This window comes from Equus przewalskii, chromosome 28 (genome assembly GCF_037783145.1).
Source record: "Equus przewalskii isolate Varuska chromosome 28, EquPr2, whole genome shotgun sequence".
Lineage (NCBI taxonomy): Eukaryota > Metazoa > Chordata > Mammalia > Perissodactyla > Equidae > Equus > Equus przewalskii.
Genome location: NC_091858.1, coordinates 1,965,041 through 1,992,697, shown reverse-complemented (window position 1 = coordinate 1,992,697; position 27,657 = coordinate 1,965,041). Strand labels below are relative to the sequence as shown.

The 27,657-nt window shown below is 43.5% G+C and overlaps 1 protein-coding gene across 8 annotated transcripts in view; it reads right to left on the bottom strand.

The window, feature by feature from the left end:
• The window catches only part of INTS10 (integrator complex subunit 10), a 30,160-nt gene extending 5,903 nt beyond the window's left edge, over positions 1-24,257 (bottom strand). For 2 of the 8 annotated variants that reach the window (XM_070598665.1, XM_070598666.1), the window contains exons 1-16: positions 23,112-24,257; positions 22,652-22,719; positions 20,977-21,080; positions 20,121-20,260; positions 18,294-18,375; positions 17,612-17,752; positions 17,007-17,178; positions 16,375-16,544; positions 15,444-15,577; positions 11,983-12,136; positions 10,741-10,823; positions 9,899-10,051; positions 7,011-7,119; positions 2,503-2,582; positions 1,189-1,351; positions 136-229 (exon numbers count right to left, since the gene is read on the bottom strand). In XM_070598665.1, the coding sequence (XP_070454766.1) occupies positions 136-229; positions 1,189-1,351; positions 2,503-2,582; positions 7,011-7,119; positions 9,899-10,051; positions 10,741-10,823; positions 11,983-12,136; positions 15,444-15,577; positions 16,375-16,544; positions 17,007-17,178; positions 17,612-17,752; positions 18,294-18,375; positions 20,121-20,260; positions 20,977-21,080; positions 22,652-22,719; positions 23,112-23,240 (1,976 nt within the window). In that variant the 5' untranslated portion in view covers positions 23,241-24,257. Of the gene's footprint in view, positions 1-135; positions 230-1,188; positions 1,655-2,502; positions 2,583-7,010; positions 7,120-9,898; positions 10,052-10,740; positions 10,824-11,982; positions 12,137-15,443; positions 15,578-16,374; positions 16,545-17,006; positions 17,179-17,611; positions 17,753-18,293; positions 18,376-20,120; positions 20,261-20,976; positions 21,081-22,651; positions 22,720-23,111 lie in introns of those variants that run through there. The other 6 variants (XM_070598663.1, XM_070598664.1, XR_011534300.1 and 3 more) reach the window with 5 other exon arrangements.
• Positions 24,258-27,657: the final 3,400 nt, after the last annotated feature.

The window sequence follows — 27,657 nt, the reverse complement described above, 5'->3', positions numbered from 1 at the left end:
ATCTACTTTCAAAACAGAGACCAGGTTTGGATGCCTTTCTATTCAATGTTTGAAGGTAGAGAAATTTACAAGCATTCCTACGAGCACACAGAAGCTGAGCACTGGGCGCGGAAGAGCGAAAGAAAGCACGCTTACTTGATCAGCATCCCTTGATTGGGCAGTAACTCCAGATGAATCTTCCCACCTTCCTGAGTTCGTAAGTAGGCGAATTCCTCCAGCATATCAATATCTGCAGGCCAGATTCAGGTTAACCTCATGTGAAAACCAGGTGCCCGCTCTCTCTGAAGAGGAAACAGGCTCGCAGCGATCGGGGAACTGGCCCACGGCCAGCCCCCTAACTGCAGAGTCAGTACTGGAACCCAGGTCTGTCTGACTCCAAAATGAATGATTCCTATACCAACCAAGCCATCTCACAAAGACAAGCATGTTTTTCATATAGCTGAAAATTAAGCAGAGTCTATGTGGGCATAAGAGCAAAATCTTTTGTCTTCTTAATAAGAAATGAAACTGGCACTGGGGGTGTCGCATCCCCCCAAAAGGCTAAGAACTATTGCTGTAGGCACTTGGACAAGGATATCAGATTCCTTGCAACTCAAAATACTATATTAAGCTAAGCAAAGAATAAATACCAAACTGACGTGTAACCTTCGGTTCCAGGTGGCCTCTCCCTAACAGACAGTATGAAATACCACACTCCCCATCGCTGAAGGCAACTGCTGGCTTGGGCAGCATCTTTTGTGAGTACTTGGCAACAGCTGTGACAGGTATGGCATGGTGCACTAACAACTGATGCCAGGGGACAGTCAATGCCCAGGAGGCCCTCTTCTGATAGACAAAGATCAATGAACTATTACATTCTATGGCCAAACCAGCCTCTCTGGGCCTGTCAGGAAGATGCAGGCTATTACTTTGGGCATCTTGGGTACCTTCCTAGAAGTTGCTGGAAGTGGAAAACGGAACAGGGTTGGTGATATTCCTGATTTCCTGCATTACCTCTTTCAAGTCTTTTATGACTTTCACAAGACCAAGTGCCACAGTTACATTTTTAATCACCATTCTTTCTTTTATCCCCCTAAATAGCAAAAACCACTATTTCTACCCAGAATGCTTCATTCCTTTTAGTACAATGCATTCGTTCTTAAAAAAAAAAAATCAGAACTTCTTATGCTTAAGTAAGAAAAAGGATACTTGTAACATAATTGAAAAAATTCTCATATTGGAAGTTTCCCTGTTGGCAAATCTTATTGACGGCTTTCAAGAAAAGATTCTCTCCCCGTGGCCACTCTTGCTGAAGCAATACGATCACGTGCCCCAGGGCCATGTCATCCCTGCTGTCCGTGAAAGCTCTGAGCTGTAAGAGAAGGATTCATGCAGACACAGAAGGAAGAGGAAATCACAGAGTAATCTAAACACACCAAACATCACTCTTAAAAACACGCTGCTAGTGAAAATGTGGGACAAAGGTCCTCAGAGGGAGAAGGGCACGGAGCAGCAAGCGAACTTGCCCTGCAAACATCCCAACTGCTTCCTGGGGGTGGGGGGGCTAACCAGGGAGGCCTCGGCTCCCCCGTGCTGGGACTGGGTCGCTGGAAGTGTGTTCGTCTGAGCATCTTGATGGGAGCTGGACGTGCAGGCTGGGCCTGAGGCTGTGAATCTGGGAATAAGGGCGAGAGAAAGCACAGTGGTTCTCTGTAACAGAGAGAAGAATCTGGGGAATTCTCTTAAGGAAACAGTCAGGAGTGGAGGGTGGGTAAGAAGCCAGCGAGGAGAGAGGGGTTTGAGAACACGGCACTGGGGTGAAAGAAAGGCAGTGAGTAGCCAGGAAGGAAGCAGGAGTGTGAACTGGAGAAACGGCCAAAGGACCTTTTGTTTTAAATATGCAGCTAGGCCTAAAATCACACTTCAAACCGTTTCTATCGCCCCAAGCGATTCTGATGATGAGTTCTGTGTGGGAATTACTGCGCTGATGTGGAGACCCAACCCTGCTGCTCTCCTGCTCAGACCCTGAGGAGACAGTCAAGCCTGTCGACTCTAAGGCTCTACTCGGCCTGCAGCCAAGGGCCTGGCTTCTTCCCAAAGTCCCGAAACTCCCCCAGCTCTGCTGTTCACCCTAAAGCCCACCACATCTTCATGATGATAAACTCACCACCCTCTATGAACCCAACAGAACGTGCATGCCCTTCTTCGGTAGCTAATATATTGACTTGTATATTAATTTGTAAAATTACTGACCATGCCACAAGCAAGGTTATTTGCGTATTCTCCACCAGTATCTGCAGACTTTTCGAGGATGGGGATCGCTCCCTACTCCGCTCTGCCTAGTGCAGAGATTTATAAACATTTCTCAATTCCTAGGCCATGTGCTTTCCTCACTGTACCAACCTGCACTGTCAAAGGACTAAACTAACATCCATTCTCAAGCCTCTCTATTCAAGCTGTTCCAGAGCATCAGAACAACAGTCCAAATTAAATTTCTTTCACGCTGATCAACTTGACGCTTACCTTAAAACAAGCTAACATCAAATGCAGGCAGTACGGCATGAGAGCCTTGCTGGTACAAGGCAGAAGCTTCAGATCCGAACCTAACAAAAGCCCACAATATGCTCATTATTATAAAGAAAACAGTTTCGAAAAGCAAACGTCTAAGATGCTTTACTTAAAAAAAAAAGCAACAGTCATGATTTCAAACATAGCTAAACCATAATTATATGTGGTGATGGTGAAATTGTTTTTTGAATGGTCTCTGGATTTATCAATCTTCTTTCCAAAACTTGCTTAAATACTTATTATAAAACATTTCAAATATATAAAAAATTACCTACACAGAATATTACAAACGCCAGTGTGCTTACCCCTCAGCTTTATGAAATGTTAACGTTTGCTTTAATTTTTAAAGATTTTAATATAAAGTATCACAAATTTAGCTGAAGTCTCTTGTGTACCTTTTCCGATCCCAATTTCTTCCTCCCTCCCTAGAGGTAACCATTGTTCTGAATGTGGTGCTTTTCATTCCCTTTTATATTACCTACTTTTAACACAGAAATTTGTATCACGAACAGAGGAATGCCTAATACATAAACGGTGTCATATTGTATGTATCCTTCTGCAAGCTGCATTTTTGAGACTAACATCTGTAGCTCTAGTTCATTGATTTTCAATGTTACATAGCATCCTGTTGTTTACATATACCACAATTGATCTAGCCATTCTTCTATGGTAGACATCGAGATTTCCAATTTTTCAATACTACAAACACTTCTGAAATAAACATTCTTATATATATTTTCTTGTGCACTTGTGGAAAAAACTTTAGGTAATGATTTTTCAAACCAAGACCTTAATCCTTTCCTTTATGATGTGTGCTCTTTACATCCTAAATCCTTCTCTACCCCAAGGGCAAGAAAGGAATACACTTTTTACATGGGGATCCTGTACACATACACTTACATGTTTATATATCTAAAACGAAGGGTTCATGAAATAAAATTTACCCTTTTTACTGGAGATGCACTCATTTTGACAATATTATAATAGTCTATCTCATTAGAAAGAAAAATTTCTGGTTGAAATTCATTTCCCAGTGGGGGAGGACCCAAATTTGACAATCACCGATCCAGAGGGACAGAACCGGGAGATGAGATGTTCAACTTGGTCCTGCCAGACTGATCTCCAAAGTGACTGGAGGAATCTGTACAGCTTCCAGAAGCACGTGGGCAACGTGTGTCTTCACATCCTGACAGTCAGCACCTCCCCTCTTCAACCTTTGCATTCTGATGTATGTGAAATTGTAGCTTATGGTTTTAATCTAAATTTCCCAAATTACTAACAGGTTGAGAATCATTTCAAATAGTTTCTGACCATTTGGATTTCTGCTTCTGCTTCTTGTTCATATTTTTCTATGGGGGGGTTAGTCATTTGTTTCTTACTGGTTTGAAGGAACTCTTTGAAAATCCTGGATATTACGTTTTTGTTGATTATACATGCTAGACAATTTTCTTGTAGTCTGTGGCTTATCTTTTCACTTTGATCATAATATCTTGTTGCTATTTTAATTTTAATGTGATCAGATTCACCAATCTTTTCCTTTATGTTGTGTGCTCTTTGTAGGCTAAATCCCTCTCTAATTGAAAGGCACAAAGATCTTCTAAAAGTTTAAACGGTTTAGTTTTCATATTTAAATCTTAAAATTTAAAAGATTTTTGTATGAATGAAGGAGTGATCTCATTTCTATTGGTATTGTTTTTCCATTTGGATTATCAATTGTCCCAGTACCACTTACGGGATAAATTCACTCTTCCCCATTGAATTATAATGCCACCTGTTTCTCTATTCTGTTCCACTGGTCAATCCCTATACCAATAGTATGCTTTCTTAATTAGTGTAGCTTTAAAATAAGTCTTGGGGCCGGCCCCACGGCTGAGTGGTTAAGTTTGTGCGCTCTGCTTCAGCGGCCCAGGGTTTCACTGGTTCGGATCCTGGGCGCGGACCTGGTGCTGCTCATCGGGCCATGCTGAGGTGGTGTGCCACATAGCACAACTAGAAGGACCCACAACTAGAACACACCACTATGTACTGGGGGGCTTTGGGGAGAAGAAAAAATAAAAAAGAACTAAAATCTTTTAAAAAACCCCCATATATTCTAATTGTTTAAAAAGAAAAAAAATAAGTCTTCATGTCAGCTAGGCCAAGTCTTACCCACCAGACCTATTTCTGTTCCACAGAGATAAGTTTGAAGGTGTCTGGGCTTATCTTTTTTTGTTAAACCTTTTGTTATTGAAAATTTCCAACATATACAAAGCAAACTCAATAGTATGATCAACTCCCATGCAGCTCAAAGAGCTTCTGCAATTATCAAAACTGTCATGCTTTTGTCTTCTGGAAAGTTTTTAGTATCCTAAGACATCTACCTGCTACCAGTTGCAAAGATATTTTTTCTAAAAAGTGTTATTTTAGCTTTTCCATTTAGTCTCCACTCCACCTCAGGTTACTTTTTGTGCGTACTGAGAGGCAGGGGTTGAGGACCCCTCTTCTTTCTCCAAGGGAGTCCCTTTGCTCTAGCACCTTTGTTGAAAAGGCTTTCCACGCTCCACTAAATTACTCTGGTGCCTTCATTTAAAGTCACTGGATCATATTTGTGTGGGTCCGTTTCTGAATTTCCCATTCTTATGCCAATACTGTCTGGATAACTGTAGCTTTATAGCAAGTCTTGCTATCAGGTAGGGTAAGTTGTCCAATTTTGTTTGTCTTTTTCAAAACTATTTATTTCCATATAAACTGCAGAATCAACTTGTCAATTCTCCTGAAAGAAGAGTCTGCTGGGATTTTGACTGGGATTGCACTGCCTCTACAGAGACATCTGGGGAGAACTGGTACCCTAACAATACTGAGTCTTCCGATCTACAAACATGATTTTGCACCTTTCATTGAATTTACCCCTAAGTATTTTATGTTTTCTGATGTTATTTTATTTAGAGACTCCTTAGGCTTGTCTAGGTAGTCAAACACGTAGCTATGGATAAAGACAGTGGTAACTGAATGAAGACACTATTTTTCAGCCTCTCTCTCTGGTTCTTGCCTGCCGTGTTGGCCAGAATCTGCAGCGTGCTGAAGTGAAGTGGTGTGAGCAGACATCCCTGCACAGGTGCCCACCTGGGGAGGCATTCAGTATTTCATGGTTAAGCGTGATGTTGAGGTAGTTTCCTTCCATTTCTAGTTTGCTAAGATTTGTTTAAATCATGAACGATAAATGCGGATGTGATTGAATTCTGTCTGCATCTATGGAGACAATCATATGATTTTTTCCACTGTAATCTGTTTATGTGGTGAATTACAGCGACTGACGTGCCCATGTTAACCTACCTCTGCATTCCTGGTGTACTTGGGCACGTGTATCATCCTTCTTATCTATTGCTGGATTCGAGTCACTAGCATTTCAGTAAGGATTCTGGCATCTATACTCATGACAGATACTGGCCTTTAATGTTCTTTTCTCGTAATGCTCTTACTTGATTTTGCTCTCAGGGTTGTGCTGGCCTTAAACACTGAATTGGGAAGTGTTCCCTCCTCATTTTCTCAAAAAGTGTGTGCAGGCTTGGTGTTATCTCTTCCTAAATGCTTGATAGAATTCACAAGTGAAGCCATTTGGACCTGGAGTTTTCTTTGTGCGAAGGTTTTTGATAATAAATTTAATGTCTTTGATAGATACAGCAACATTCAGATTTTTTGTTTCATTTTGTGTCAGTTTTGCTAAGTTGTTTTTTCAAGGAATTTTTCCATTTCATCTAAATTGTTGAATTTATTGGCATAAAGTTATTCATCACTTATTCTCTTAATGTCCTTTTGATTTCAGTCGGATCTGTAGTGACACTCCCTCTTCCATTCTTGATATTGGTAATTTGTGTTCACTTTCTTCCTCATCAATCTTGTTAGGGGTTTATCAATTTTTTTTTCAAAAAACAATTTTGGGCTTTATTAACTTTCTCTCTTTCGTTTTCTATTTCACTGATTCCTGCTGTTATCATTATTACTTCCTGTCTTCTACTTTCTTTGAGTTTAATTTCTTATCTTTTTCTAACTTCTATAGTGGAAACTTAAACAGTGACAGTGTGTCCTTCTTCCTTTCTTATGTGAGCGTTACAACCCAATTTATGCAGTTTTCAAGCAATGTGCAATGGGAGGTGAGGCTCGAAATAGCCCAAGAGGGAGATGCTAAGAGATACTTCTTAACTAATCATCTACAAGTTTTCCTAGAACTGGTAAAGATAGAAAAAGGAGTTCCCTGATACTCTTCACAGAGACGAGCTCAGGAGGTGAAGAGAACTTGGAAGAAAGACGTGTTCACAGCTGCTTGTGAAGTGAGAGCTGAGGAAAAGCTTGGCAAGGGATTCCCTTTTCACACAATTGTCAAGCCCTGCTGATCACACAGGATTAGCTCACTAGGAACTGTAAAACTTCCCAGCTCTGAATCCTAAAGCTCTTTTTACAAATAAGAATAAAACTTGTCATGGTACCTTTTCTAAATTTGGGCTTTATTTTTGAGGGTTCCTCCTGTGACTTGCCTCCGTCTTGAAAGGGGAGAACCATGTAGCACATCAAATCAAGGACCTTCTCACACGTCATCTAAGGAAGACAAGACCAAAAGGAACTGATCTGAAGTTTTCTGACTGAAACCGGGTCAACATAACACTGAAATATGTGCAGCCTACCCCTGGGCAACCTGTGCACAGGCATGCAGCATGGCCTCCGTGCTTCGTATGTGCTCAGCACTGTCTCCTTGACAGAGCATGTAAGAGACATAACCTGGAGTAAATCTAAGACTAGGACTTTGATGGAACAATGACTCATTCTTTGCTGTAAAGAACCAAAGAAATAAAACTTGAAAATTAGTCAAGCATTAAGTAAGGCCCCAAGGTGTGTAACAGCGCAATGGCATCCAAAAGAAGTATGTCCTTGCCTTAAAGACGCTTCCTAACTCACCGAAGAGAAAAAGTGACAGACGGGACATACAGTAGAGGACTAAGAGGCATGCTGCAGTGTGTGACTGACAACGCAGGGGAACGCGCAGGCGAACCCAGCAGGCACAGCTGCAGCAGGAAGGTCGTCCCAATCGAAGCCCTACGCGGGGAGGGTTTGGAGTGTGGAAAAGAGAAAACGGGCTTTCAAAGGAGGAGAAAAAGATGTGGGGAAGGAATGTATATCGGTTCAGGTGCTCTACTTGAGGGAGGTGGGTGCGGGTTAGGAAATACAGACACAACCTGGACAGCCGCAGCACTGGCAGTGAGGGGAGGCCTCGAGTGCCACGCTGAGCCAGCTGGTCTCGATCCACACGGGGGAAGGCGTCAGTGTTCACCTTCCGTCCACCTAACCAAACGCTAAGAGTCACATCCGACTGCATTTAGAAGCGTTTCTCTGTCAGGCACAACCCTCTTATTGTCCCCATTCTACAGATGAGGAAGTGGGGCCTTAAACCGACGCTTCCCAGCCTTTTTCATGTTGTGGAATGTCCAGAAAAGAGTATTTGTAAGGCTGCTCAGAGCCGGCAGCAAGGGACCGAGGGGTTCGAGCTGCCCGAAGTCAAAGCTAACTGCCCGAGCACTGAAGGGGTCTAGATATAGACTGGGCACATCTAGAACCCACTCACAGCCACAGGTCGTGCAGCTCCAGCTTCGAGATCGGCAGCTTAGTGGTTAAGAACTTGAACTCTGGAGTTAGCCCGTGTAGGGAGGGAACCTGCCCCGGGGCCCAAGCTAGTAAGTGGTGGGGCCAGGACCCGTACTCGAGAGTCAGGTACCACCACCCTTCAAAGCCCACCTCCAGCCGACCTTTTCTGTACATCTTTCCCGACTACAGGGACCCTGGTGACAACACCCTTCCTTGAATGTCTATTGTGCACATGTCTGAGGCAGAGCACTTAATATTGGATCTTTAACTCTTATATAAATCCTTGCACTTTTCTCTCTAACTCTAATTATATGCCCTGGAATGGAGGGGGTCCCACATTCCCCACACTCTGCTTGTACTCCCCACCCCAGCACATTGTTCAACTCTGGGTACCCAGGAAGTCAATACTTCAATTAAGTGCAATGATGACAGCAATATTTTAGAAAGCTATGACCGTAATTTATAGGGTTGAAAAAAATATTACAGGCAAAAAACTCAGTTAGAAGCCATGGGTTAGGGTGGTGGTAATGGAAATAAAAGGTAATATACCAAAGATACCAGAACTGCACTGGAAGAATCAAAAGGATTAGCTAGAGCAAGAGTCACCCAGGACTTGACAGGGCCACAGAGCTACAGAAACTTGCACCTGCACATGCTGAGTCTGAGCTGAAGACAGGCAGTCAGAGACTCAGCAGTCAGGTAAGCCAGGAAGCGCGGCCGGAGGCCCAACAGTGACCAGCCCTCAAGGAGAATGAGTTTGCTGAGCTTCATCAAACCTACCAGCTTCTTTTACAGTCCCTCCGACAATGCAGCACGGAAGCACCCTGTGCAGCCGTCTAATCCTACATATGTACAGCTGTGTACGTATTCTCTTGTAAGTTCTCAGGAGGAACCAACTGAAACTTAGAATTACGTACCCGATGGTTACACAAATGACGGAAGAAACGCATTTTCAATTTTAAATGCACATACTTTACATACCGTTTCTTTCCAAAAATTGTCATGGCAAATTATCTATCATATTACAAAGTTCAAGTTAAAAAACCTACTTCAGGGTTTTTCATCACAAAATAATCAACTCACATATAGAGAGATGAGAAGGAATCAGTTTGTGTGTTAAAGTTGTGAACTTGATTTATACGGTACCTACACATACAAAGAATGTGCTTATCACTGTAACTGAATTCAAACATCTACTCAGTATAGACACTGTGCAAACCCCTGTGGTGGGTGCTGTGAGAGATTCAAAGGGAAAGAACACAGTCCCCACCCCCCATGGAAGGGGCTCACAATCGGGGAGGAAACAGACCCGTTTATACATGTGCCCCTGCCACAGCCCTAGGAGGCGACATCACCACGTAAAAGGAGAATCTGAGCTTCAGATAAGCCAAGCTAAATCCTCCATTCCCCACTCAGTAAAGGCCTCTTCTGCCCAAGTACCACAGGCCCGATTCCACTCTAAAGGGATTCCAGGCAAGAATGTGAAAAAACATCATCCTCCAACAAAATGGAAGAGCGGACAGGAAACGCCACAAGCCCCACGCCTCACTTCAGGGAAGCTATACTAAAGAGAAGATTCAGGAAGACACAGTCATCAAGGTTTACCAGCAGATTAGGTGACAAAATCTAGGCAGAAAGATCACGCTTCAAGTAAACAGGCACTGAATTACAAGGCCACTCTAGGAAGAAGAGAAAGCCCCAGTGCACCCACGGGTCTCCGGGCATGGCGCGTACTCACTCTGTACTCTCCCAGAGCAAAGTGGCAAGTCGCCAGCTGGATGAGCGCCCTCTGATGCTCCAAGGTCCCCTGTCCCGTGATCTGCGGCTGAGGAAGTGATCCCTGGAGAGCTGCTAAATGATGCAGGCTGGCTATTGCCTTTTTATATTGACCCTTAGAAAGACAGAACAGCAAGGAGAGAAAAAAACACTGCCATGAAGAAAAAGTCTTCAGAGTTGATTAAGCAACTAGCAAGCAAATACAAATAAGGTACCTCTGGCTCGATCATCTGAGGGGGAGACGGAGCCTTAGCGACAGTCTTTCTAGTCTAATTCTTCAGGCTAAATAAAATCACACAAGCCCTTTGATAAGGTACATTTTGGAAATGCCATTTCCTTATAAATATTTTACTACTAACATCATGTCTCCATGAAGGATGGAAGCAGCAACCTGTCCCTTTCAACAACAAAGGCTGGAACCTCCCCTTCTCATTAGTGGATGGTCCACTCCCTTCATCCTAGGCCTGAGGAGCTCAAGAACGGCTGAGAAGGCAGAAAGACTCCACCAGAGTAGAGAGGAGGGGCGAGAAACAGTCACTTTTTACTGAAAAGTAAAAATCTTACTTTTACAAATGAGTGTGACTGGACATAGCAAAAGTAACACAGAAGATGTGGCCTTGTCATTTTGGAGTTATTTTGAGATGAAAGTGGACCACAAATCCTCTTTGTCAGTGAAGGCAGAACGCCTGCCTTCAGAGCACAGACTAGTCCACAGAGGGAACACATACAACTTGCATGCTGAAGATGGGTCACAAGAACATCATCGTGGACAGACACAGAAACTTAAAATACACACTACTCTACCTGATAGATGATCATGTCGGTGAGGAAGATTCTTAACCAAAGCCAAGTATCTGTCTTCCAGGCCAAACAGATTCTTGTAAATTCTGAGCAAGAATTCAAAAGCAAATTTACCAAAAACATGTACCACAGAAGCAGAAAACAAAACTAACAAACTCAGCAAGAGAGAACAGCCAGAGACAAATTACCAAAAAATGGATGGCAACTTTAGACTTGGATTTCTAAAATGATGGCCCAGAATTCCACTTAGACAGTGAAGTTAGCACGCTACCTGTCAGTAATTCACAAGTGCTACTTTTATTAGGCACCAACATTTACTATGCATGTAACACATGCCAAGAGGTGTTCAAAATGCTTCTCGCATATCCACCTCATTTACCTTTTAAACTACTTTGCTTTTCCCCAGAAAAAGGTCTTGTCTTATTTTCATTCAGTCAAAATAATAAATATACGACATTTTTAAAAAGTCAATTTACAACTAAAGGAAAATCCCCTCCAGAAGTCACATACACATTCACAACTCTAGATGTGACAAGGAGAAACCGAATGACGCTGTATCTACTTAGACAAAATGACATGACACATCTGACCAAGGGCTCTGTGTGGGCTACGACGGAAGCAGACAGGGGGTGAATGTCCACTGGCTACGAGGAAGGTAAGGCGCCTCAATTCCGGAGTCGAGGAGAAATGCGCTGGTTAGCAAAGTGCTAGTGATTCCAAGTAATGCCGAAACACTGCACAGTTCACACAGACAGGTGAAACGCCCTCTAGCTTTATGTCTATGCTCAGAAGAAAACGGGCTTTCTGGAGCGTTTGGATTTTGAATTTTTCAGGCAATGGAGCTAATGCAGATAAAAACAGCATTACCTTTTGTATTCTCAGTTACATGTGGCTTAAGGAGGATACAGAGCAGTAGGACAGACTAAAAGCACAAAACAAACCAACCTACCAAGAAAAAAAAGTCCAGCAGTACAAATATTTAAAAGAAAACCCAAAAACTCTCTCTCACACTCCACCCCAACCCTGATTATAATAGACCCTCAGCCAGGAGCTGAGAGATAAGTGGTTATTTCAATATTAATAAGTGATTAGATATCCCACACAAAAAAGAATCCTAAAAAATGTGTGAACTGCTGTCATCAATTTAATGAGCCAAAGTGACCTGACATTTCAAGGAGAACAGTGATGTTTTAGCCTGAAGATTTTATATGCTAATATGGCACTAATGAGACAGCATATTCTTACCCTTGTCAAGGGAGTCCAGGGAAGAGAGCAACTCCCAGCTCTCTCTGGCCAGTTTAAAGCTTTCTAACACCTCAATGGAATTAGCGAGCTCCGCCTTATTGACGACAATGTGCCGATTCCTTCCTTTTGCCGAACAGTCTTCGTCGTCTGAACTCTGCTCAGAGAATGTGAAGAACATGAGGAAAGTTATAAATATAGTCATACGCTGGAACATTATTACATTTATTGCTGCCAATCCAGGTTATTATATGGATTTTATATCAAAGGATACTATGATAATTTTTTTTTTTTTGGAGGAAGATTACCCCTGAGCTAACTGCTGCCAATCTTCCTCCTTTTGCCAAGAAAGATCGGCCCTGAGCGAACATCGTGCCCATCCTCCTCTACTTCACATGTGGGACACCTACCACAGCATGGCATGCCAAGCTGTGCCATGTCCGCACCCAGGATCCGAACCAGCAATCCCTGGGCTGCCCAAGTGGAACGTGCGCACTCAACGGCTGCGCCACTGGGCTGGCCCCATAATCTCTTTTCTGAATTTAACAAGCTTTAAAATTTAACATAAATTTTTCATCTTTTCACTCTCACAAGTTCAATTTTTACTTTTTTTTTTTTTTGCTTGAGGAAGATTAGCCCTGAGCTAACAGCTGTGCCCATGCTCCTCTGCTTGATGTGTGGGTCACCACTGCAGCATGGCTGATGAGTGGTATAGGTCTGTGCCCAGGATCCGAACCTGCGAACCTGGGCCATTGAAGCGAAGTGCACTGAACTTAATCACTATGCCATGGGGCTTGCCTCCAATTTTTACTTTTAAAATTAAGTTTATGTTTTCCTGATGATAAATTCTAAGTTCACGTTGGGTTCAGAAAAAGACTACGGAGTTAAAATTTCCAGTAATTTAAAATACATCAATTTTATAAAAGCCCAAAATTAGATTTTTATAATGAGAGCTGTTTTATAGTTTATTTTTTCCTCAAATATGTGGCATTATTTGTTTCCAAATAATAGCTTGGCATGTAGAGGAATAAATTAAAGCTTGGCTCCCCTAAGAAATAATGTGGAGAAGTGACCGTACTTATCTTTGGTTCCCTGTGCACAACCCCTCCAGCGGCCACCCCTCCTCCCCCCTGTGCAAGGTGTCCAGTTGGGAATTATGTTTGTCTGCACTTATCTACTAACGCCCTCTGTACTTCACAAGAAAGATTTCTACTTTCCTTGCTCCTCATGCCAAGTAATATAACGCCAAAGAAACGAGAGGGCCTCAGAGAAAAGTAACTATTGCAAATGCCAAAAAAAACAGTCAAGGCAAAACAGCTCCACTTAGTTATATCCTGCTGAGAATTTCTTGAATCTTTTATTCCACTACATCATTTAACTAATTCAATGACCCAAATTAAATTCTCCCTGAAATTTCTGCCCCACTAAGATTATTTAAAAAGACGTCTAAACCTTTAGCTAAAAGCTTCATTCCTCAGGCTACTCTCAGAAACAGTAAGCACCTCCCTCCTGCCACCCACCTTTCTCCCCCACTTTCAGTTTGCTATCCTCCTGCTCTTCCTTGACGCTGCCCCACCCAATTTGCTTCCATGTTCTCACCCGCCCTCAGTAATGACACAGCCAGACCCCTTTCACAATCAAACCCCATCTGTCAGGTGTCCTATGGCATCAGGTCCACTTCCAATCTAGTAAGATGTACTAACAAGATCATTCAGGCTGCTGGGTAGAGGAGACTGCAGGCAGCAGAGTGAAAGTGGAGAGACAAGATGACGCCGCCAACGATATAGGAGACAGTGATGGCTTCAATGGGGAGGAGAGTGAGAGACCGAGAAACATGATGGGGCTATGTCACAGACATTGAATTATATGGGGACATGCCACTGCTTTTAGCTAAAACCAGGAACGTACAACCTATTATCTACATGGGAAGAAGTGTCTGTGGTGTTAATGTGAAGCACCTAGATAAACCACACACCCTGTGAAACCAGAAGGGAAAGCTAACCAGGGCTACCCCACTGGGAATGTCAGGCCGGAGTCGCCTCCCAGCAGCCTCAGTGACCTTTTTCTAACCGCAGTCAGAGGGCATCCAGGAAAGCCTGGTCAGCACAGGGGGTTCTCCACCCTGGGTTCATGGTCGGATGTCAAAGCATCTGTCACCTCTGAAATTACCTGCAAAATTGTGCATGGGTGCATTTTTCCATGGGAAGAAACAAACTATTTTATTGAAAGTGTTAATAACCTCGCAAGCATTCAGAGTAGCCACATCTTCCCTGCTCTGATCACTATCACACAGTCTAAAAGACATGTCAGACTGAACTGATCTCAAGGCACAGCTCTCTGTGCGCCAGGGTCTAGTGAAATGTTACTCAAGGACTGAAGCAGAGGGGGTAAGGGGACTGAAGGCAAGAGGGGGGAGAGGACAAAAAGGGGCTGAGACTCCAGGCTCCCCTCGGCATCTCAACTAGAGCAGGGGTCAGCAAAATGACCTGCAGGCCAAATCCTGTTTCTGTAAATAACCTTCTGTTGGAAGACAAGCATGTCACTTGTTGACCACTGCCCACGGCTATTTCTACACTGTAACAGCAGAGCTGAAGAGTTGCAACAGAGGCTGTGTGGCCTGTAAAGCCTAAAATATTTATTACCTGGCCCTTTACAGAAAAACTTGGCTGACTCCTAACCTAGAGTATCTCCACTTTCGTGTTACACATTGGGCCTCCACTAAAGATTTTATTGAAAGAAAGGATTCCTCTGCTTCAAAAAGTTTAGAAATCACTGTCCTGCAAGGCCTACTGCCGGGCCAAATTCTTCAAATTCTCTGGCCTCTTGCATCCTTGAGCAAACTGTCCCCTCTAGACAAAATCTACCTACTAATTCCAAATGACAAAACCCTATATATCTTTCAAGGCCGATTTCAAACACTGACCTCCTTCACGAAACCTTTCCAACATCTCCCCTTGGGTTCTGATTACTTCCTAGCCTGAACACCTAGGCACTTTGCATTCTAAGGCCAGCATTTGCCATGGCACCCTGCTCTAGACATCCAGTGGAGCTCGTCTGGCTTTGCTTTTTAAATATAACTGATGCCATTCAGTCAAAAAAGGTACAGATCACTTAGAGTGGGTTTCTCCACCTCGGCATGCCCACCTCGTGGGCTGGATCACTCTTTGTTGTGGGCTCTCCTGTGCACTATAGCATGCTTAGCAGCATCCCCGGCCTCCACACACTAGATAGTAATAGCAACCCCTTCCACTGAGCTATGACCATCAAAAACGTCCTCGGACATTGCCGAATGTCCTTAGGGGGCAAAATCACTTCTATTGAGAACCACTGATTATACAGTAATTATATTTCATAATTAAGACAACTTAGTTTTATCAATTTAGCTTCAAAGCCATGTTCTACAGTTTCATTTCTAGCAAATCATAAACATATAATCTGTTAACAACTATATCTGAAAAGATTACCATGGTTTTTTCTCTTCCCTCAGCTAGTTTCCTCTTTTTGTGTATGTGTTTATTACGATCAATTTCTACATCACCATACACATTTGATACATCCTCAAGAAGAACCAGTGGAACTTGGCTTGGGGCATTGGGACCTATAGATGGGGAAAACACCAACATTTAAAAACGCAGCAAGAAAAAGAATACTTAACATCAGGTGGACGTTTACTTAACTGTCATATGAAATTATAGGTCACTAAAAAATATGTTCAGTGTGGTCCCAATTAGGTAAACAAACAAGTATACAAAAAGACTGTATAGAAAAAAAGACCATACAGATAGACATCAAATTGTTAATAAAAGTTCTGTCTCAGTGGATTACAAGTGAAAGTTCCTTCTTTGAATTAGTTCTTACGTATCTATAAATTTTTTACAATGATCACAAATTATAAAATTACCAAAAAAGTAAGACTATGAATTAAACATACATTATGGTTATGAACTACAAACAAATTTAAATGTATGAAAGATGATAAAGCAATACACAAAAATGAGAGCTGTGTTATACTGGAAGGATTGTAGCTGACTTCACCCTCTTATTCTTCTGTTTTTCAAGTTTTCTAGAATTACAAGCATATATATTATTTAAAAAAAACCTTTGTCTATTGCAAAGTCTTTGTGAAATCTACTTCAATATGTGGTTACGTCTGCTGAGTTTTCAAAATACAGGCATCAACTATCTGTACTTAGTTTTGACGTACCACTACATCCTTTGATACGGAAATTTTTAATGAAAACATACTTACATAAAAACCCTCAACAACTGAAAAAAGCACTGGCATCACTCCACCGTTATGTGGCTCCAGAACAATGCTGAGGTAGACATTTTCACTGTCCTCACCCTCCCAGCTGAGGCCAGTACTGTGGGACACCCTAAAATTCTTAAACCAACCTTGGAAGAGAGATGGTTGTATGCTGTTGACATACTGGAATGCATTCTTAAAGAAGACCAACATAGTGGAATAAACCACTTGGTTTCTATACTTTGCATGAGCTTCATTATCAAAATTGTTCATGTATCTGCAGAGATCCTTCATTCTATGCAAAATGTCACTATAGCTTCTGAAAGATGAAGGATGATAAAAATTATTTAATTACTCTGGGCTTGTCAGCAAAAGGTCTAGAAAAAAGCCCCAATGGAAACATTACATTTACCAAATGAAGCTCTTGGCATGTAAATTATTCTTTACTGTCTGCATACGGATGCAAATTCCCCTTCTGAATTAGGGCAGGGATCAGACCAAGATTTCAGGACACAAACATGCCAAGTAGCTTCTCTTTCCTCAGAACGCCAAGGAGTGCTTCAAGCGCAACTCCACCTTCAGAGTGCACACTTCCGCTGGGAATCTTTTAAGACGTGAAAATCCACCCCCTTCTACATCGATACGGAGTGTTGAAAATTTGCCCAAAGAGAAGTGTGTATACATTATATGCTTTTAAAAAAAAGGGTTTTTGTTTTTTAGGACCTGAGATTATGCTATCAAAAGATTTGTTAGGCAATCCTGGAAATGAACAATTTTTTACCGTCTTCCTTTATCCATCTGCCATTCACATCTCACTCCAACGACATTCAAAATCTTAAACAACCTCTCCCAAGGGTCCACAATCTGGGACGATTTTTCAGTCAGTCCTTCTATTATGTACTTCTGAGAGCTACGTTTGCTAGGTGACATTAAATCAGATGTTTCTTGGGCACCTGAGATATGAGAAAAAAGTAGCCTACAATTAACATTACTACTTACTATTTATGTGGAACTTGATAGAGAAAGAGAAAGTCAAACTCCCCATTCAAAATGCAAGAGCACAGAATCTCAACACGTGTGTTTGTTCAAGGACCCACAGCTGGCCACTGGTACCAGGAGGAAGTGACTGTTGAGCTGTGGTACATGGGCGAAGCTCAGTGCACTGATGTTACGGTCCAGCAAGTTGAATGTTCTGATCAAGGGGTAAAAGTGGTTCCAGAAAAGACTCATCTCTTAAGTGTAGTATTTTTTTTCTAGGGACTATCTTTTAGAAACACTACCAAACTGGTATGTATCCAGAGGAGAACAATCAGAATGATAAGGAATTTCTGAGTTTGCAACTTTACTAAAATCTGTCTAATAAAATTGCAGGATATTCCCACTTACCTTGATGCTGATTCTCTATTTGAGTTGACCTCGTGACATAATTGATATAAAATTCAGCTGCTTTGGTCAAGTACTTATATAATAAGTTGGCAGGCAATCGAACATCATGGTTGTTAATTATTAGAGGAAGGACGTCACAAACTGTTGAAGAGGAAAAATAAGAGAAAACCACTTATCTATCTGCCCTAGGGTTCTGGCAAAAACAAAATTTATTTTGGAGTTCATTTAATGTATTATCCAAAATACATAGGGAAAAAATCCCTTATGGCGTATTTATTTAAAACTGCAGTGCAGAGGGACGCCAGTGGATGGAGTCAGCAAGGAAACACGCAGGCAAATCCCACCTCTGGGTCGGAGTCCAGTTCCCATGTCGGGTGGTAATTCAGATGCTTGTTTACTATTATGCTTCATACTTACTACTAACATACATCCGTACATGTTGACACACTAAATACATGGTCTACATGCATTCTTTTGGAGGTATCGAATATTATACAATAAAAATTGAGAAATTGTTTAAAATGCTTTGTGCAGTGGAAAAAATAAACAAGGATTTAAATTCCGTAATATGAAAAGTTCCTTTGCTTTCCACAAACAACCTTATCCCTGAAATGATACTTATCCCAGTATAGTCGACTTACTGGGATAATAAAGAATTAACACAAAACATAATTTTTCTTACCAAATAATTTTCTAAAGCAGTTAACAGGAGAGTCTTGTTCTTCAATAGTTTCAGCCTCTAACAGTGCCTCCCCAAGGCCAACCTGTATCAAAATACAATTAATCATTTAAATGTGTTACAGCTTAAGGTGTCAGAAATACATGAAGAAATAGGGTATTTTTTATATTTATGACATAGTTTGTATATTCCAACTTCCCCAAGGAACAAATATTCTCATTTTAAAGACTAGGAAAAAAAGAACCCATCAGCAACAGAGCCCAGAAGGGAACCTCAAATTCACCTGACCACACACTACTTTGTCTTGGTTATTCTCCTTTGAATTAGTAAAATTAAAACACTAACAAAATGTCTAAGAAACTTAAAAGAAACACTGGAACTAGAGACAGAGTGACAGCAGAAATGTAGAGATCTTCTAAGCAACGTGGAAACTAGTTTTACACTCTACGTCAAGATGTACAACGTAGACAAAATTTATCACTTTCGAGAGTTGCCAGCAGCCACCAGGACTAGGCCAGGCTGGACAGAACTGTCTGTTTTCAGAACACCTTTCCATTAGTAATGCCCTAGCATAGGGGAAAGTCGGCTGATCAAAATCCACCAAGCTGTCTGCATGACCTTCCTTGAAACCACCTGGGGATGAATGGGGCCGGGGGTGGAACAATGTGAAAGATCACAAAACAGAGAAAATTAAAAGTCTGAGTAATGATCAAGGAGTGTACTGGGTTAAACAGTGTCCCCCCAAAATTCATGCCCTGTCACAACCTCAGAATATGACCTTATATATATTTTATCTTATAAAAAAGAAGGTCTTTGTAGATGCAATTAGTTAAGACGTGGTCATAGTGGATTAGGGTGGGCTGTAAATCCAATGACTGCTGTCCTCATAAGAAGGTCATGTAGAGACACAGGGACACAGACACACAAGGAAGGCCATGTGCAAACAGGAGGCAGAAATGGGGATAACGCAGCTAGCCAAGGACTGACAAAGGCTGTTGGTGACCACCAGAAGCTGGGAAGAGGTAGGCAGCACCCCTCCCCAGAGCCTTCAGAGGGAGCGTGGGCCTGCCCACACCTTGCTTTTGGACTTCTAGCTACCAGAACTGTGAGAGAACAAATTTTTGTTGTTTTAAACCACCCAGTTTCCGGTACTTTGTTACAGCAGCCACAGGGAACCAATACAGGGAGGTATAGAGAAGGTTAACTGGGGCCAGAAGCCAGAAAAACGGAGTGGGAAAGAATACGCAACAGAATTTGAATAGTTAATGGTTTGAACCCTGACTCTCCCTCTTACTGGCCATAGGAAGGTACTAACATGTTTATGACTCAGTTTCTTGATCTGTAAAGTACTACCTACCTCAAAAGATCTGGGGAGTATGAAAGGAGACAGCTCACAATCACCAATGCCTGCCAGTAGCACTCATAATTATTACGGTTATAAGGAAAGGGCGGGAGGAGAGGAAAACCGCGTCCACATAGCAGAAGCACATGAAAAACGTCTGTTAAGACTATAAACTATGGCTCTCAAAATGCAACGCTGACTACAACGGAATAAGATTATTTTTTAAAACTGTACTTTACAACATTGCAAACAAATAGCACTGTCAAAGCTTGGTGGCTGTTTCCTTACACTAAGACAACTTCTACTGGAAATTTATAAAGTTTGATAACAGTGACGTCCTTTCAGCTTTACCGACAAAGATTCCTTGACCTAAGTTCAGTCTTATCCAGTGCTCCTCAGAATACTACACGCTGCAGCTCCTAACCACGCTGATCAATCTGTTGCTCAATTTCACTGCCTCTTTAGAAAAGGAAAGGATCAAATCCTACCCCATGTTGCACCACCGTTTCAGGGAAGCGTCTCAAAAGCAGAAGCAACATTTCTGATCGTTCCAGGGTGTTGAAGCATTGTTCTGTAACCTTCAGCAACATTTCGCACTGGACCCGGCCAGGAAGAGTTTCGAATAAACCTGTACACAACATGTGGCACTTCAAAAGTTTCTTTGAGAAGAAAACGCAGAAGCAAAAGTGGAAGCAACACATTTTCAAGTAGAAAACAGTAAACATTACATGAAGAACCACTGTCATTGGGTTTCAGCTACAACCTGAGGCTTTTGGGTCAGACAGTATTGGGCAGAAGATGTTCGCTGAGTGACCATTAAACATTTGGAGGCCTTATTGGATCCAGAAGACAAGAATGATGTATGCAAAGGGTCACAACAGAGCATGTAGCTTGCTGAGATAAAAAGCACGCTCTTGTTTAAGCTGAAATGACCTAAACCGTCTACTTTATTTTTTATCCAGAATTCGAAATCTTGGGTTGACTAATAGCAACCAACACAGAGTGAAGATTAATGAGAAAGGTCATAAATTACTAAAAGTTTGTCTCTTGTTTTGTGCAACTCTGCCTAACCTACAGTTGCTGATTACTGTAAAATCTGTTAAAAATATATTTAGTTCCCTGCATTAACTGATAAATCTACATCCTTTCAGGAAGTTTAAGGGGTTCTAAGCAAATGCTCAAGGGACCAAGTGACATTATTTGTACAGACTTCATTGGCCAAGAACAAAACACACATATGGGTACCAATACCACAGATGTGACTTTTTGGTGAAATTATTATATAGAACTTGGTATTCCAGAAATGGTAATTTATACACCATTAGGTTATCACCCCATTCTTACTTCTTAAAAATTGGGTTTGTTTATCCTGTGAATCGTTCCTTAATGCTGACGTAATAATGCTGATTTCTCTCCACACCACCGGCTGATCTGGGAAATTCACAAACCTATTTTTAAAATGAATGCATTACATTAAAATGTCAGATTCTATATAGCATCTGAAGAAGAAAGTAAGAACATTAGCATTTGAAAGAAAACACATTTTTCTTTATTCTAAGTAAATATGTAGATACACCAAAACAAAACAAAATAAAGATATAAAAATAAAAACTAATTAAGAAAAATAAGGGAAGTCACAAAAGTCTTTTAAGTTTTTTATAAGTGAAAAGACAAGCGACGATGACAGATAAAATAATCCTGAATAGCAATAGAAAGAAAAAACTACTGGGTCTGGCCGGTGGCGCAGCAGTTAAGTGTGTACGATCAGCTTGAGCAGCCCGGGGTTCACTGGTTTGGATCCGGGGTGCAGACATGGCACTGCTTATCAAGCCATGCTGCGGCAGGTGTCCCACAGATACAGTAGAGGAAGATGGGCATGGGTGTTAGCTCAGGGCCAGTCCTCCTCAGTAAAAAAGAGGAGGATTGGCAGCAGATGTTAGCTCAGGGCTAATCTTCCTCAACAAAAAAAGAGAAAGAAACAAAGGAAAAACTACACAAAACACGGGCAAAAGCAAGTAACAGAAAAAATACAAACAACCACAGAGAACATTTGAAAAGATACTCAGTCCTATAAATGAATGAACACAAATCTTTAAAAAATAGCAAGATGCCACTTTCTCCTACCGCACTGGCAAAAATTTAAAACTGAAAGACTGATAATATCGAAAGTTGGCAAAGAAAAGAGGCACTCTTATACACCATTAGTGGAAATATAAATTGGAATAGTATTTTTTGGAGAGTAATTGATAGTGTACCAAAATTCAAAATGGGCGTAGTCCTTGACTGAAAATCTACATCTAAGAATCCATTCTACAGAAAACACTAAAACATGGGTGCAAAGTGGCTTGCTGACACTCTAATTTCAAATAACTAGAAACTACCTAAATCTCCCCAATAAAAGAGCGGTCACGGAGCGCGATCCCGCCCACGAGGCCTGCGCGCGCCGTGTGAGCGTGCACACCCGCGACACTGCACTCCGAGTGTGGACACTCCGCTCCGAGTGCGGACACTGCACTCCGAGTGCGGATACTCGGCTCCGAGTGCGGACACTGCGCTCCGAGTGTGGACACTGCACTCCGAGTGTGGACACTCCGCTCCGAGTGTGGACACTGCGCTCCGAGCGCGGACACTGCGCTCCGAGTGTGGACACTCCGCTCCGAGTGTGGACACTGCGCTCCGAGTGCGGACACTCCGCTCCGAGTGCGGACACTGCGCTCCGAGCGCGGACACTCCGCTCCGAGTGTGGCGGGGCTTCCGCTCGTCACTCTCCGCTTCAGTCCCGTCTGAACTCCGGCAGACGGCATGCACCAGTCCCCACGTAAACGGTCGGATAAGACACTTTCACGGCAAAGCAGAAGGCGACGATTTCTCTGCAGAACCCGTGTCAGCAGCTAGCAGCCTGGACTCCCGCCGAGGCGGCTCCAGGCCCAGAGCTCCAGGCGGACCCCCGGCCCCCAGGCCCCCCGGCCCCCCGGCCCCCCGACCCCAGGCCGAGGCAGCCCCGCGCCGCCGCACTCACATGTCGTAGAGCAGCCTCCCGGCCGTGGCGGTGCGCTCGGCGTTCCGCTCGATGGTGTACATCTCGTACTGCAACGCGGACGCGCAGCCGTCAGGACGCCGCCCGGCCCGGCCCCCGCCTCCCGACCCCGGGACCCCGCCCCCGGCCCCCAGTCCCCGGCTCCCAGCCCCCTGACCCCCAGGCCCCGGCCCCCGAGCCCGCCGCCGCCCCCCGCCCCGCCCGCGGGAGGAGGGCCCGGAGGCAGGCATCACCTGCGGACACAGCACCACGGCTGCGCAGCGCGACCCTCGGCTCGCTCACAGCCCTCGCTCCCGGGATCGGGGGGAGAGCGCCCCGAAAGCAGCGGGCGCTGGACCAACGGCCGCCGGCCCCCCGCAGCGGCCCCCGCCGCCCCGCCCGCCCCGGCGCGGCCCGCGGGCAGCAGGCCGGCGGCCGGCGGGGAGCAGCGGCGCGGCCTCACCTGGATGTTGAAGTCGGCGGGGTAGAGGCTGCGCGCCGTGATGAGCCAAGCCTTGGCCGCCCACAGGTCCTGCTGCACCAGCTCCCGGGCGCGCTGCACCAGGAACTCGCAGTCCCCCTGCGCCGACATGACCCCGCAGGTGACCGGCCGCCAGCCTGAGGCACCGGGACCTTCCGGCTCTGGGGAACGACGCCGCAGCCGCCGCCGCCGCCGCGGCCAGGGAGCCCACTGCGCATGCCTGGGGCCGCGCGCACGCCGGCGGAGCGGATCGGGAAGGGTTTTTCCGGGTTTTGTGGCGCCCCCTCGGAGGAGGAACTAGTGTTTCTGCGCCGACTCTTCCTGGGTCACCTCCAAGATGTGGAGAAGTGGATTCTCACTCTGGCGGACCCGGCGTGGCCCCGGTCGAGCCAGGGAGCATGCGCGGGGGCCTGCGGTCGCTGGGCTCGTCGGAACGGCGGGCCCTGGGCGTCCCGGAGCGCCCGCGCCGCGGCCCGGCTGGGAGGACGTTTGAGAGGAAAAGGGGAGGCGGCCGAGGGGCTGGCCCCCGGCTCGCCGCCCGGCATTAGGTGCCGAGACAAGTCGGGCGTGGTTCCGTCCCCGGCACAGGGGGAATGGTGATCCTGGCGTGTGCTTTCAATTTTCCCTAAATACCTGCACGTTCTGTTGTTGCTCCTGTATTCGCTGGTTTCTCCACAAACACCTACTGAGCAGCTGCGGAAGCGCTTCCCAGGAGCCGGCCCCCGGCGGGAATCAGTGTCGTTTTCCCCAAACTCCAGACTGATTTTCCATCGGAGCGCAGGAAAACAAAATCCGGCTCTGGTTAAGGAAGGCCGCATTTAAGAGCCAGGAAAAGCAATATTTATTTGCCTAATAGGAAGAATGGACGAAAATGTCGGTTCGTTAGCGTTTTCAATCCAAGTTCTATATACAACAGAAGTTATACTACCACTGATATCTTGATTTAAAACCAAGAGATTAAGGATTCAAAACTGACCTGTTTGTAAAAAATTAGAAATTACTAAGTATTTACGTACTTGTAAAAAATTACAAATATTTTAAATATGAATATATACATTATTATATATGATTATACGTAAAGTATAATATATGCTTACTGATTATGATAATTTATAAATAAAAAAATCTTAAATTTAGTGCTGTTAGTGTGCTAGTTTTAGAGATAAGTATCAAAAAAGGCACAAAGGAACACCAAAGCATCAATGGTATCAAATCCATTAATGTCCGAGCTCTTTGATTTACCTATTTTGCTTAAGATACCATTCAAGAAATGATAATTTTAAATATCGACCTCTTTACTCAATTTTTAAAATTTGATTTTGTTTCATTGATATTGTCAACAAGAGGCATATACTGCAAGAGAAGCAAAAAGTTTATTTGAGGTCTCAAGAATTGCAATTCAGGGAGCACAGAGGTAGGTAGAAACCCAAATAGTGTCTCACGAGGGAGAAAAGTGAGGGATTTTTAAAGGCAAAGAAGGGAGGTTGTATTACAAAGAGATTTAATTGAAGTTGGAGGCAGAGAGTGAACCTTAGCAAAACATTGACTATTGAGTCTATCTTCAGAAATGATGAGCATTATTTTAGGCTGGTTACTTTTAAAAACTGCAGATGGGAAGGAGGCTCTGAGGAGTGGAATTTGCTTGCCCTTTGATGAGAGACATTTACATTTGTGAAGGAAGTCTCCATCTGCGGGGGTGTCTCCCTCTCTGCACCAGGAGGAAGGGGGGCTGGCCTTGTCTATGGAAACCCTTAATGGGGAAGGCAAGGACTTAAGTTGTTTACTGTCTGGTAACCTCATGTAACTGATTCCCCCCCAACATCCTCCTTTGTCTTTAGCTGAAGATAATATTTAAGGTGGTGGCTTCTGACATTTACTTAATCCAGTTTGGTTCTTATCTAAAAGTTATAGGACCACCCAATAACCAGACCCTACCAGCACTGATACCATTTTAACAACTTTTTTACATATTCTTTCCTTTGTCTTGTAAAGAGATAACTCACATACCTATGCCTTACATTTAGCCCTACTCTCCACCCATGTTTGCAGCAGAAGCTCTGACTGCCCATGGGTCCTGTCCCCATGCTATTGCACACTATTCTCTAAATAAAAGAGCACTACTGCCAGACCTTGAGAGTCCCAGAAATCTTTCTTTCTACTCCTTGGCTCACCGACCCCGCATCAAGAAAGTCCACAATTCTCAGTCTTTCTAATCAGGGTGTCTGTTCTCCTGCTGACTTCTCAAACAATGGCTTATAAAACAGTTGCCATTTTGGCCCAGTCCAAAGGTTTAGCCCAGTCCAAGATTCAAGACAGTAAAGCAGTTTCTCTGGAAAGGCAGCTCCGACTCCATTTTAAAATGGCTCCACTACAGTCAATTTTGACTGTGTCTTCGATGATACCCTTAGCTAAGATTCACTGCGTTAACCTCAGTCACTCTGTGGTATCAGTTGTGGTCTTCGCACTTGAGGGAGTGTTCTGATTCCTGAGGTGCTGCTCAGTGCCCGTGACGATGCACAGGGACAGTCTCATTGTGCCATCACTTTGTAGGTCAGGATTGCTCAATGATAGAATACTTTTGGCTTTGCAGAAAAGAAGGTAAAAAATTGAATTTAATCAGGGATCAGGATAATTTTTATGAAGTGTAGATCATAAAAACAGATTGTTGGCTGAACTATTTCTTCCATTAATTCATTGATTTTAATAAGTGAAGTGTTATGTAAGAATTTTCAATGGACAAAAGGAGTGATTCAGTCATTAAACTTTATGTTTTGGGTCTAGAATTACCAAAACCTAACCAAAACGAAAACTCTACTCAGAGTCTTTGGTTCTCTATTGTTCTACTGAATAACAACTGTAAACTAAAATTTTAAGTCCAGGAGCTAACAAAGGGATCTCTGGATCCTTTATCCCAGTTGAGATAGCCTCTGACTTTTTGCCAGAATACAACATAAGATTTGTGGCTATTTTCTAGCCAACTTCTTAATTTTGAAAGGTCTCCAGCTAAACATTTCTCCTAGGGTGTCGTGCTGGCATCTCAAAGTACAGAAGGGAGGTACTGCACCACGTCGGTTGACATCTTTTGGCCTCCTTGCCCTGATCTTGCAGCCTCACTGAGAATCTGGGCACCTGGCTCACGTTCTGTTCCACTGTGACTCCGGAGTCCTGTAGGATGCCTCGTTTCCTGAACTCAGTTCAGTGCTTTGTATTAAACTCTATATTGCTTTTCACCTTCCACTTCAAAATCTTAAAACTCACCAGTACAACCTTTTTTTTAATTGAAGTGTAATTGACATATAACATTATATTAGTTTCAGGTGGACAATGTGATGATTCGATATTTGTATATGTTCCTAAGTGATCACCACAATAAGTCTGGTTAACATCTTCAACTTTCACTAACACAATCTCTTAACTTTCACTAACATAACCTCTTAACTTCCTTGTCCTCAACTCCCTCCTTGGTTCTTTTCAGCAATTTCCTCATTTCTCCCTGATTTTAGCTTCACAGCCTCTGTTCCCTTGGCACCTACGTTTCTCTCCTAGTGTATCTGCATCCTTGGGCTTACTCGTTTCCTGGTCATGGGGAGCCTGTGCTCAGACAGTCAGCATGTTCAACGCCTTTGCCTTCCTGTCCTACCACTGCATCCAGCCTTCAGATTACCAACCCTGGATCCATCCCATGGTGCATCTTCCTGGGTGTTGTGACCGGCTTGAAATAGGTGTTCAATAAATACATATTCAGGGAATATTGACCAGGCTGAGTTCTGTTGGAGAATAGCACACAAATGTGCAGATTGATGCTGTAACAAATTCCAGGTTTTCATATCAGTTTGGGCTCTCAGCTACTCCACCTCCCATTTCTTTGCCATTTAAGCCTTTGTCATTTTTCTCAAGTGCCTTGAGCAGATGGCTTTACCTTTTGCTGAGAAGATTGAGGCCTTCAAGCCTTAAAGTCCTTCAGTTTTGGACGCAGTAGCCCCATTTACCTCTTGAGACTGAGCATCCGAGCATGTATGTACTCTGAAACCCCTTGCTGGTTTCCACTTGTGCTGGTATCTGGCTTGTAGCTATCACTCTGCCTTGTCTTTTGCTGCCACCCCCAGCCCAGAACTTCTTTCAGTTCTTCAGTGTGCTGTGTTCTCTGTCTTGTCCACCCATTCATGTGTGCTATCACTTCTGCTCTGCCTAGAACGCTCCCCCCGCCAGCGTCAAAGCTAACACTTCCTCAGGAAGGCTTCCCTGATCCCCACCTCCTCTGCTCCACGGTCCTTATACTGTTTTATCACTGATGGTTTACCAGACATTAAGTTCCATCAGATCGGGGACCTGTCTTTTATACTCCTACTTTTCCAATCCCTAAGACCCCCCAGGCATGTATTCATAGTAGGCTATCAATAAAATTTAGGTGAATTTTGAATTTCTTCATGTTTGCTTACATATTTGCATAAAACCTCTAATTTTACATGGATTTCATGCCCTCTAGTTTCAGAAGATAAAGGGTCCCTTTTGTTCAAAGCCAGAATCT